The sequence below is a fragment of the Photinus pyralis genome, unplaced genomic scaffold, assembly GCF_008802855.1.
Source record: "Photinus pyralis isolate 1611_PpyrPB1 unplaced genomic scaffold, Ppyr1.3 Ppyr1.4_LG1, whole genome shotgun sequence".
NCBI classification, from domain to species: domain Eukaryota; kingdom Metazoa; phylum Arthropoda; class Insecta; order Coleoptera; family Lampyridae; genus Photinus; species Photinus pyralis.
Genome location: NW_022170249.1, coordinates 38,663,256 through 38,675,627, shown reverse-complemented (window position 1 = coordinate 38,675,627; position 12,372 = coordinate 38,663,256). Strand labels below are relative to the sequence as shown.

The 12,372-nt window shown below is 36.2% G+C and overlaps 1 protein-coding gene across 1 annotated transcript in view; it reads right to left on the bottom strand.

Moving 5' to 3' along the window:
* Positions 1–12,372, bottom strand: part of LOC116177532 (DNA-directed RNA polymerases I, II, and III subunit RPABC3) — a 92,962-nt gene that overhangs the window by 14,445 nt on the left and 66,145 nt on the right. The window contains exon 3 of the mRNA XM_031496550.1: positions 8,399–8,582. Coding sequence (XP_031352410.1) covers positions 8,399–8,582 — 184 coding nt within the window. The remainder of the gene's footprint in view (positions 1–8,398; positions 8,583–12,372) is intronic.

Genomic DNA, 12,372 nt, shown 5'->3' with positions numbered 1-12,372 from the left:
TACACACCAAAACATGTTATGAAAAAATGAAAGACAGTATACCTAAATCCTGTTCTGCATACCTACACAGTTTCCTTGTTTAGTTTGGGAAACTGAAACACCCTGTGTATACATACGTACGTAGCTATTATCACCAGAATCTTGGTCAGAACATTAGATAAAACGAAAATGATCAAACTTTTTCTTACATTTTAATGGCCGTTTTGCAACGCTAATTTTTACTTTGTGAATCGTCGTACTACCTAGTACCTAGAAGAGACTGAAGTAATCGTTCAATCACCTAGCCGTTCAAAGGAAATTAATTCGCACTTTTTTTAGTGTAAAGCAAGTAGATATCTATAGTTTGAAATTACGTAACGATAATTAATATAATTTAATAAGACCTTCACAGCAGACGAAGCACCTCATCTTCAATTCACTTATCTTCAGCTTGCAGGTAATGTAAAGCTACTGAGATACCACCAGCTGTGTTCACTGTTCAAAACATCAGAAAACACAGGGTGGTCCCCAGCACCTAAACATCGCTTTACTTCTTCCAGCACCCATTCTTCAGTAGCCGACTAGTGATTGACATCTTGTTAGACACCGTCACGCCAATCTTCCAACGGTACAGGATAATCTTGTTTTATACGCAACAGCTGCATTTTGAAATCGTCCCTAACAGATTCTTCGAAAAACCGCGATCTACCTGAACCGATCACGATCTTAAAGGTTTATTGCGTCGCAAAATTCTATTTATGTAAATTGATTCGCAAGAAATCCATTTACTTTAATTTTTTTGGATGTTCATAGAAGCGGTAAGTCGTTTTACAACCTCATTCATAATCGTTTCCTGCGTAAGTTTTTGGCGAGGCACTTAGCGGCAATCAATTACGATCTTCAAAACGAACAACACATATTTATAATTATAGTTTTAAAATAAGTACGATCCAACAAATATTACGATTAAGCAGTGTTCAGCGACCCTTGGTATAATTAAATTATACATTTTGCGCTGGCTTGTTTAAACGAACACAAAACGAAAATCTTTCACAGATTTTTCGGAAGGTAGATAGCGATTATTGCGTCTAGTGGGGGAAAGGACTAGCCAAGGGATCATATGTAGAGGTAGTCAAATAGAAAAGGTTCAAAATAAGGATGCTTCGTTAATCATTACTATTGGGGCGTAAACGTTTTTACCCTCCGTTTTACTATTCACCAATAGAAGGCCAAGCCCTTATTTATAGGGTCGATTACAGTTACATTTTAGTTAGACTTTTCTTAAAGTATAGCGACGTCAATATTTTATTGCTTATAAGAATCAATTATTACCGTATCAAAAAAAATATATATGCATGTGATAAATTTATAGTCTGGACCATTAAGATCTCAGTAGTGTTACTCACATGTTTAATAAATGGGTCAGAAAATGAATACTTATACCCTCTCTAGGGGCCTCATATAAACGAAATATTTTGGACAGATGGTGTATTTCTAAAAAAAGTCCCAATAAACCCTTCCTTATTTCGTAAATAATATGTTAAAATAATAAAACAGTGCGAAAGTACTTAACATAAATTTTAATTGTCACTTTGTTTTTGAGATAATATGACGTAAGCGAAAATGTTTAAAATGGAAACCCAATTTTTTATGATGAATTTCGGAAGAGCATGAAATTCTTAGGAATTGTTCAACATTATGAAATACAAAAAACAAAAAATAACAAAACAATTACATTAAATGTGCAATTAACCATACAATTTTTCTTGGCGAACTTTAACCAAAGTGTGAGGTAAAACGTGGGAATTCTTTCTCTTTGCTATAACTCTCACCCTTACTGTCTGTTGGCCGTTTATGTAAACCTTACTCTTTAGATAGCTCTATAAAAAGAAATCCATGGAAGATAGGTCAAATATCTCGGAGACCACCCAACAAATAATTCATAACACAAAAATGTGCCGAAGCACCATCTTGCTGAAACCCTAACGTATCGTTTGGTAGATCTGGATCTTCATTGTTCCGATAAAGTACCGCAAGAAATTAAACGTTTCTTAAGAAATCCAGATATTTTTCGCTGGTTAATGAATCTTCGGGCCTAGAATTATATCCCCTACAATTCCTGTTCCGCGTTGATCGTTTGAGGAAACTGCCGGTGCGTTTCGTCCATCCAGTGCGGATTTTCAGGTAACCAATATGAGATCCCAACTGATCCATTTAGGTCAAATGTTGCTTGATCAGAAAGAAATCATTCGATTTAAAAATTAATCATCGATATTACACGGCTCCATCATTACCTCGCACAGCTAGTTTTTGCACTAAGTAACCTTTGTAGGGTTGCCATTTGAGCGTCTTTAAAATCTTTAGAAGACCTTTGAGAAAATTACTTGCAGCTAGTTCGGCACGTGGATTTTCTTGTAGAGAGAACACTACGTCGATACCTCCTTCGGTTGTTGGGACGATATATGGCGATCCCGACCCTCACATGGTCGAGTTCAGAAAAATTTCTTCTATTTTGGAACCTTTGTCGCTCTTCATTAGGAGACCTGTTATTGATTTGCTCACAAACCTCTTCTTGTGTTCTAGTACGGTGGTCGCCACATCCCCTCAATATTAAAATTTCAATTCGTTCTTTTTCAGTCAAATATCGCACCATTATTTACTTAATTACGTAAAAATCACACAATAAAATCACATAAACTAGCTGATGAAAAACTGTCATCATTTTAACGGCTACTTGATTTTTTAATTAAAACTTGGAACTCTTGATTGCTATTAGGATTTTGATTTTAAACCTTTAAAAGCAATTATCTTCAATATTTCAACACATAGTATCGTATTTTTTAGAGTATTTGGTTTTAAATTTTAGAATTTCATGATCTTTCCAATTTCAGTATAAAAAAATTTATTTATTTGAAAAACAAAAGGCAAAATATGTCTCATTGAAGATAAAAATTGACATGAACAGGAATTTTTTTTCAAAAACGTTTACTAAAAAACTTATTGCGATAGTTCTACACTTTATACTCGTACTGTATACAGGGTGATTCCTATAGTACCTGCCACCGTTTGGGAGCGTATAGGGGGTGCCTAGGGGAAGTTCTTTTTCAGAACCAAATTTATCTTCTGGAATTTCACGCCTGTATGTAGGCAACCCAACCGACCGACGTTTCGGAGCGATGCAGAGCGAGTTAGCGCGAGGAAGCGACATGGAGGGAAGGAGGGAAAACGACAGTCAAAAGCAATAACGTTTACAAGTGTTCAACGTGGCCACCGTTGTTCTCAAAACATCTCACACAATAAAAACACATAAACTAGTAAAAATCTAATGGGGTGATGTCGGGCGAGCGGGCAGGCCACTCCACCGCACCTCCACGGCCGATCCAATAGGTTTGGTCCAAGTGTTCCCTCACCTGCCGCCCGTAGTGAGCAGGGCACCCATCGTGCTGGAACCAGTGGTCCCAGTACAAGTTCACTGGAGTTCTGGTAGCACCTCGCGCAGGAAAATCAGGTAATTATGGGCATTTAGACGCGGAGGGAGGATGTAAGGCCCCAGTAGGTTGTCCCCCAGGATGCCAGCCCAAACTAAAGAAAACTTGTCCTGGTATCCTGCTATTATTGTGCTCCGCCCAGTAGTGGCTGTTTTGAAGGTCCCCTCTCTTGAGAATCCTTTCTCGTCAGTAACTAGCACGCTCCTCAGAAAGTTCGGATTAGCTTCTTCTTCAATTCCAGCCTCCTTTCATGGTCACCCGGCCGTAACTCTTGCACTTTCTTAAACTTATAGGGGTGTAAGTTGTTGTTGGCGATGTTCCACACTGTGTGTTGACTACAACCCACCTGATCTGCTACAAGTCGAGTGCTAGTACGCGGGTTTTTCCAACACATCCTCCTCTAAGGCATTTACCAACGGGCGATCGCGACAGGCGCTAGTGGGCTGCGAAATAGGAGGAGGTCGGTGTAAACAAACAAACTTTTCTGGGTGCTTAAATGACCCAAGTATCGATGTGCATCACGAATCTGTGTGTAAAGTTAAGCCTCCGTCAGCTTACCTGCAATTGCCCTGTCTCGCACAGTCGGAAGTGAACTTCTTGAAAGACCTGTCTGCAGGGTAACTGACGGTTTGGATACCGCTCAGCGTACGCTCGTCGTGCAGCTCGTGCGTTACCATTTGCCAATCCGTACATGAAGTGCATGTCCGCGTATTCCGTGTTAGTAAAACGTGATAGTGTTTATTCACTTGATACGCGTCGTTGCAGACGGGATTTCGTGGGTTTAAACAAAATTCTGATCAAGTGTCAGCCACACATCGCCGCCTGAGATCGCTCCGTGTGCACCGCCGGCCGGTTGGGTTGCCTACCTACAGGCGCGAAATTCCAGAAGGTAAATTTTGGCACCCTTATTTTAGATTTCGACCCCAAGTGTCCTATATCAAAATACTCCCCTACGCACCACCTACACGCTCCCAAACGGTGGCAGGTACTATAGGAATCACCCTGTATGTTCTACATACAAAGATGTACATGGTGAATAACAGCGTGGTCACTCCTACCATGTTTCTACGGTAATCCAAAAAAAGCGTTATACCAAAGTATTATACCAGTGCGACCCGTCATCATGGTAGCGAAAAAAAAACAATCGACTATCGAGCACTATAAAGCACTTTTTCTTACCATTTGTCAGTTCATGCATGGGGATTAATTATACAAAAAAAAATCATTTAAATTTGTTTATTATTTATGGGGAACAATTGTGGAATGGACTATCCAGTTACCCTTATTTTTTGTATAGTTACGAAGAGGTTTCCATATAAAAAACTTTGTTTTAACGATTTTTTTAATTCAATTTTTAATGTTAGTTTTTACCTCTTTGTATTTACCTATTAATATAAAGCAAATAGAAATATCAACACATAGTCTAATAAGAACAGCTCTCATGTAAGAAAAGTTGGGCTTCAAACGTCATTTGTGACAGAAAAATTAAAATATGTCAAAAATGGCGAAATTTAGGTATGGGGCATTATACAGAAATGTATATAGAATTATACGTAGAATCTAAAAACAAAATCACCGGATAGAAATAATTCTCATAGCTTCCCCATAAATCCTATAATACGTTAAGATTTAAAAAAAATGGATTAAAATCGACTGAAGTTGAATTACGTAGAAATAACTGTTGAATGATGGTGAAGAAGTAAACGTATACATGCGACTTTTAATAAATCTAACTATCGGAAACAGTTTATGGGGAAGGTTATGAGAAATATTTCTATCCAGTGATCGATGCTACCCCATTTAGAGAACAGTCGAACACAACAACTTCATTATGGCTCTAAACAATTAAAAATAAAATATTATATAGGGTGTTTCAATTCAAATAAACAAGTTGGCATCAATTCAGCCTTTTTTTCGGCCTTAATTAAGAAATTTCTACTACGGACCGGTGCAAAAAAATAAATCAAATTAAATTAAAAGAAGATATAAGAATTGAAATATAGCAAGAAACAAATTTGAATAAAGTAACTAAATTTTTCGAAAAGATTTCCATTATTTTCTAAACATAGATAGCATCTTCGCACAGTTGATTGTAACAGCCTAGTCAGGATTTGTGGAGTAATGCTAGCAAAAACGCTTCCAGAACTAACCCCCTCTGTTCTTCCGTTGTAAAATTTTGCTGATAAATACGATTCTTCATGAATCCCCATTAGTACACTCAAATTAGATCAAATTTCCACGAATAGCGGAAGTAATTGAAAGAAAGCTGAAAATTGGTATAGAGGTACATTAGGGCTTGTATTCGAACATTTTTTTTCGGGGCCGAAACTCCTAGAGCTCGAGCCGCCATCTTGGAAAAAAGGTACTCCAAGTCACTTTTTCGCTGATATCTCGGTAATCGTGCATTCTAGCAAGTAAAGTTTCGTATAAAAAAAGAAAGATAATAAAATTTTCTATAAAAAAGATGGTACGCACTTTTTTTGTATTTTCGTTATTTACGTCGATATTCCACATTGAATATAGAGCATACTCTTTTTTCAGATGTAGGTGCATTACTTTCAGCGCTCGCGTGCTTTAAACATGAATATGTTTAAAAAATTGATTTAGTTGACATTTTAGGGCCTGTTGGCCAGTGAAGAGAAGGATAGTTTTATCTAAAATTAAACACTTACGACATTTCGTACTCACTCAACAGATGTGTGTTTTGTATTTCTCGTTAATACAATCACTGTTAATGTATGGAATTGTTGGCACGACGCAGCACAGGGATGTCAATGGTAATTTCTTTATAGTCCATTACTAGCTCCCCTAATTATTTTAGAGCAAAAGTCTAAAGAAGTTTTTTTTAGAGAAAAAAATACTGCATCTGTTCATACTATTACTTATAATTTTCCGTTTTTCAAAATCGTAGAAATCGGCAAAATAAAAAATTACATTTTTATAAATCAGTGATGCTTGGGAATCTTTTAACAAACTACAAGCGCATCGCATCTAAGTTATCGTTGGTCGTCTCTTTCATAGTCTCCAACGATTTTTATATTTAATTCTTAATCTTGTACCTACTGCTTGGAATCGGCCAATGAATTTAAGCCAACTTTACTGTAACAAAATCCTCCTGTTCATAAAAACATCCAAAATTACTGCCCAACATGCACTCTCATTATACACGCCAGGAAGACAGACCATAATATAGGTACTTTTTCAAAGGTCTGAAAAAACAATCGGTAAATGATTTGCTCAGTACATTGCTCCAAGGCTTTATTCCATTCTACCGCGCGAAATGAAAAAGATATCTACCTATCCCGCTTTCACGAAAAAAGTTCAGGTGTGGATATTGGAACATCGCTATGTACTATTTCGCGAATTGTTATGCAATTGTTTAGTTTAGTTTATTATTTTTAGTATTTTTTTTATGAAATGAAGTCAAGTTTGATTTATATTTTTTTTGTAAATATGCCCCATATCCATTACAAGTACTTCAAACGACTTCGGATTTTGGCAATATTTATTTTTCTTAGTTTCCTTATGTAGGTATCTTTTGTATTCAGCTATATAGTAGAAACATAAATATATTATTATTGTTATTTCCTTCTCTTAGGTGGTCAACAGGCCTTAACAATGTCAGTCAATTTTTCAAACATATGTTTAAAGCACGCGAGCTCTGAAAGTAATGCACCTACATCTGAAAAAAAGATTATGCTCTATATTCAATGTGGAATATCGACGTAAATAACGAAAATACAAAAAAAAGTGCATACCATCTTTTTTATACAAAGTTTTATTATTTTTCTTTTTTTATATGAAACTTTACTTGCTAGCATGCACGGTTACCGAGATATCAGCGAAAAAGTGATTTGGAGCACCTTTTTTCCAAGATGGCGGCTCGAGCCATTGGAGTTTTGGTTCCGACTTTTAGTATGTTCGAATACAAGCCCTTATGTACCTCTATACCAATTTTCATCTTTCTTTCAATTATTTCCGCTATTTTTCCTAATTTGACTGGCCTACATACGAAGAAATAATTTCAAACAGAAGCGTCCTAATTTTCATGTCTATCTCAAAACCGTTTGTGTGCGAGAGCTTTGGTTCCATCTTTAATAGCGACCCTGTATACGCATATATGAACAATTCATTCATAAAAACTATAAACATTCAACTTTACAGGATTTCCCTATAATTTCAATAGAAAAAAAACGACTTTGTAATCTATTGGGAAATGAATAAAGCCAGTCGTGCACGCCGTTACATAAAATCAAACAAGCTTTCAGTCAGAGCCTACTCTGCTTCAGTGCATTTGACACTGAAAGGCGCACTAATTGCAATACAAAAAACAATTTAAAAGGGAATAACGTATTCAGTTTATATCTATTTTATGTATTGATTTTAGTTAACACGCTCTCCGTATTTCTTGGATCGTACCATATTTTACAACAAAAGGTTATCTAAAATTTATGCACTTAAAATACAAAATGAAACGAACGAGTTTGGAACAAAACTCAATTTTGCATATTTTTGCAGTAGATCAATTTTTTTACTGTCCGAGGTGTAAACGACCCGACAAAAGAAAGAGTGCTACTTACAATCGACTTGATGGTTCAACGGTCGATTCATCCCCTTCTATTCTGTACACTCTGCTTCAGTGCATTTGACACTGAAAGGCGCACTAATTGCAATACAAAAAACAATTTAAAAGGGAATAACGTATTCAGTTTATATCTATTTTATGTATTGATTTTAGTTAACACGCTCTCCGTATTTCTTGGATCGTACCATATTTTACAACAAAAGGTTATCTAAAATTTATGCACTTAAAATACAAAATGAAACGAACGAGTTTGGAACAAAACTCAATTTTGCATATTTTTGCAGTAGATCAATTTTTTTACTGTCCGAGGTGTAAACGACCCGACAAAAGAAAGAGTGCTACTTACAATCGACTTGATGGTTCAACGGTCGATTCATCCCCTTCTATTCTGTACACCTTCCCAGACATGACGTACTCAAAACTGTCCGCTCTGGAGCCCTCACTCTCCAACCCTGCCGGATTCCAATCTCCACTGTCGGGGTAACCATCCTCTCTTAGTGTTGTTGCGAGGACCAGGCGGAACTTATCACCTGAAAACACAAAAAAAATCACTATTAGTGTCAGGGTACCGTAATTACGTAAGGTAAACCGGGACCATGTTTTTTGGCAACTTTGTCTCGACCATAGCTAAGATTCCGAGAGTAAAACTAACTGTATTTGATTGGAATTTCCTCCAATAGGTTAAAGGTATGCCTTTGTTAGAATTAGAATCCATTCTTGATGTATCTAATCGGTTGGTAGCGATCTTGCCCATGAATATTTATACTTGATTTAGTCAACTCATTGTTAAGGTCATCGAGTATGTTGAGCATGTTAATAACATCAGATTCTATAATTAATGCAAATTAGCGTGAAAATCTACCATCTAATGGTGTTGGTGATCTTTCATTATTTGTGATTTACGTTTTGCTCTCGTACCTTTACTTACATTTCTTTGACAAATTGTTCTTTTGTTCACATTAAAACCTTAGTTTTAGTGGACAGGTAACAAGGTACCGAAGGGAACGGAAATAATAGAACATACAGGTTGGTATGCTCGACCTTGTAGTACAAATACTACGCATTCCATTGATAAGATTAAATATATAACTATAAATATGGTTACCATATGGGAGATAAAAGTGTGCATTAATATCGGTTTCCTATTACACGCCACTAGTACCCGTTTTTGTCTTTAAAAACACATGTTTTGCTGCCTTCTTCAGCTTGTTGAAAGTTTAGCATATTAATTTACAGTATTGAAACAAAGTGAGGTATTTCAGTATTTTGAACTAATTAGTCGTCAAAGTTGTTTAGTAGAATGTGCCACATGTAAATGCGACGTAAGACGATGGACACATTAGTTTTCCTGAAGTAGATCATCCGAAATGCAAAACAAATGAGGCCACAGAAGAGATTCGGCTTTTCCCAAAATAAAATTGACCCCTAAATAAATAACGATACAATAGTGAATGGTGAATGGAATGTAACATCCTTTTTCGTTAGTACACATCTATCGGATGTTCTATTTAAAAAGATTAGTTATTTATTGACATCGTAAAAATGGGACACCCTGTACATTCAAAAATAATTTCTGTGGATCCGCAACCACCAATATTTTTTACCAGGTATCAGCTATGTAGGAAAAACCGACGCACTGTTGCAGGACCCTGTATATAGCAAAAAACTATAATATTGAACCAAAATTTTTTTGTGGCTCTTTAAAAAATTTTGTAAATTGTAATTTTTGGCTCTTCCGACCCCTGATCTAGCCCAACATTTTGTCATTTATGGAATGAACGTCAGACGGAAAAGCGAGTGTGATCGGTGGCGTTACAGGTTAAACAACTTAAACATTAAAACCATATTCAGAGTAAAGGACTTCAAATTGACATTTCCCCAGGGTTGTTCGAAAATTTAGTTTGTCCTTTTCTTTCACATATACAGTGAGTTCGTGATAACAGAGTTATCTCAATATCTCTTTTATTTAGCCAGATACGAAACATTTATCAGATAATTATAATTTCATATGTAACATTATGATCTGTCCGATCGCATATTGAAACTTTCGACGTCACTTCCGGTTTAACCGGAAATCGATGTAACTTCTGTTTTTCAAATGCAATGCCTATGTTTTTTAACATATTTGAGCAACCAATTTGTTGCATAACAACATAAAAATGCATATGGTTAATATACAAAAAAATGGAAAAATTCGTGATTTCCAAACATTGAATCACGAAATTTTCCACTTTTTTGTATATCAACTATATGCATACTTATTTTATGTTGTCGTACAGCAAATTGATTGCCCTTAAAAATCATAAGCATTAAATTTGAAAAACAAAAGTTGCATATTTTTTCCGGTGAAACCGGAACCGGTACTGAAAGTTTCAATATGCGATCGGATAGATCCTAATGTGACATGAATATTTGACACATTTTTTGTACCTCGACCGAACTGTATTTTGATTTTATCCACAATTTCATTAAAAACCAAAGGGGTACAAGTTTACCAAGATTGTGCCGAAGAGGAAAACCACGATGGAATGTTGGTGTACCAGTCACCGGAATTAATCTCGAAATTAGTGAAGACAATAAAAAACATGTAAAAGAAAATTAGGCAGTATTTGCAAATACATAAACAGAGGCTTAAAAATGTTCTTTTGAGAACTGCACTCACAACATCCCCAAAATAATTTTGTTCTCTGCTACAATCCTTTCCTGGCAAAAAACAACTATAAATTCCTACTCCATGAAAATGTGCCCTAAACGGTGAAACGAATTATTGAAACGTAAATTTAATTATGTGATTTTTTATATAAAATTAATTATGAATGTTCAGAGGAACTAAAACTAAAATATAAAAAAGTCCTTGTGGAGATTGATTATAGCAGTACGAATTGATATCGGTCATTTGCAGTCATATTTATAACACGAGCGTGGATTTTGCTATTTATCACTTCGAGATCAATGTTAAGACTAAGACTAAACACAATTTAATTTGCTTATATAGTCAACAATAAATCTCGCAATAATATAAAAGCATATCATATTTCACAGAAACACATCCACTTTCGTTCCTTATACCCTATATCCAGTATGATCACGACACTATCTTAGCAAAACTTGATGTATCTGGGAGTCTTTAAAGTAAGCAATCTAAACTTGATCGAAAAACAAAATAGTTACAATTTCATAAACTTTGCTGGGAATACGCTCTATAAGTATTATATCAAAGAATTTTAAACACCTTTTAAGAAAAGGGTGTAACCCCCCCCCCCCCTTGAGATTGGGGGTTGGAGATAGTTTTACAAATTGCGAGACCAATCGGAAAAAGTGAAAAATCGCTATTGGCTGCACTTTGTCATCCGCCCATCCGTCCGTCACACGTACTACCTCTACACCACTGAACCGATTTGGGCGATGATATAGGGCTCATTTGAAAGGGCTTGGTCCAAGGATTCAGTGCATACTGATATTTTTTGGTTTTGCAGTGTCAAAAATTTGGATCAACGCATGTTCAATGTTGTTTGATATTACATTATGCATGTTTTGACGTACACGGATATTTTTCGAATGACGTCATTTCAAGTTATGTCATGTTGAGCATATTTTTTAAATTGAACACCCTGTATTTTTTAGCTTTGTATGATCCTCTAGACGAGATATCTCCTATTTTAAATACAAAAACAAACAAATGCATTGATAGCTTGATACCTTTGAAGATAAGAGAATTTTTGAGGACTCTAAAAACGTCCCTTTTTAGACAAAATAGTTAATACCCGGAAAACGGAAGATTGGTAACATTGGCAAGATATACACCAGAATACGAAATACAAAAATATATAGGCTGTTCCACATAAAAGACCATGTCGATCTCCCACGACTTTTATGAAACGCCCTGTATGCCTAAAAGTATACATAAACAATTAATACGACTCACTGTGTGTCCGTGAAATCCCCTTTTATTAAAGCCTGTGCTAAACGCTATTGAAGTAGGTAGCTATACCGTTTTACCGAAGCCGGGTGGCGCAGTACTTGCGTTGCCGACTGCTCTGTCTGGGGTTTTTTCAGAGGGTTTTCCTGAGACGTACGTAGCTTCGCATAATACTAGCATTATGTTGAAATCTACGAGGTGAATGCTGGAGCAGTAGGTACTCTTCCCTCTCAGCACCCTAACTCAGTTCCTTCCGTTCTCATCCATAACTTTACCCATCCTTACATTCCTGTTCTCTGACTGAAGAGGATCAGGAGTCCGCCTCCGGTATCCAGCGGGGTGTCGGAGGAATGAAACACGTTGACCTTTTCCTTTTTTTGTGCTATAGCCTTGGCCATCGC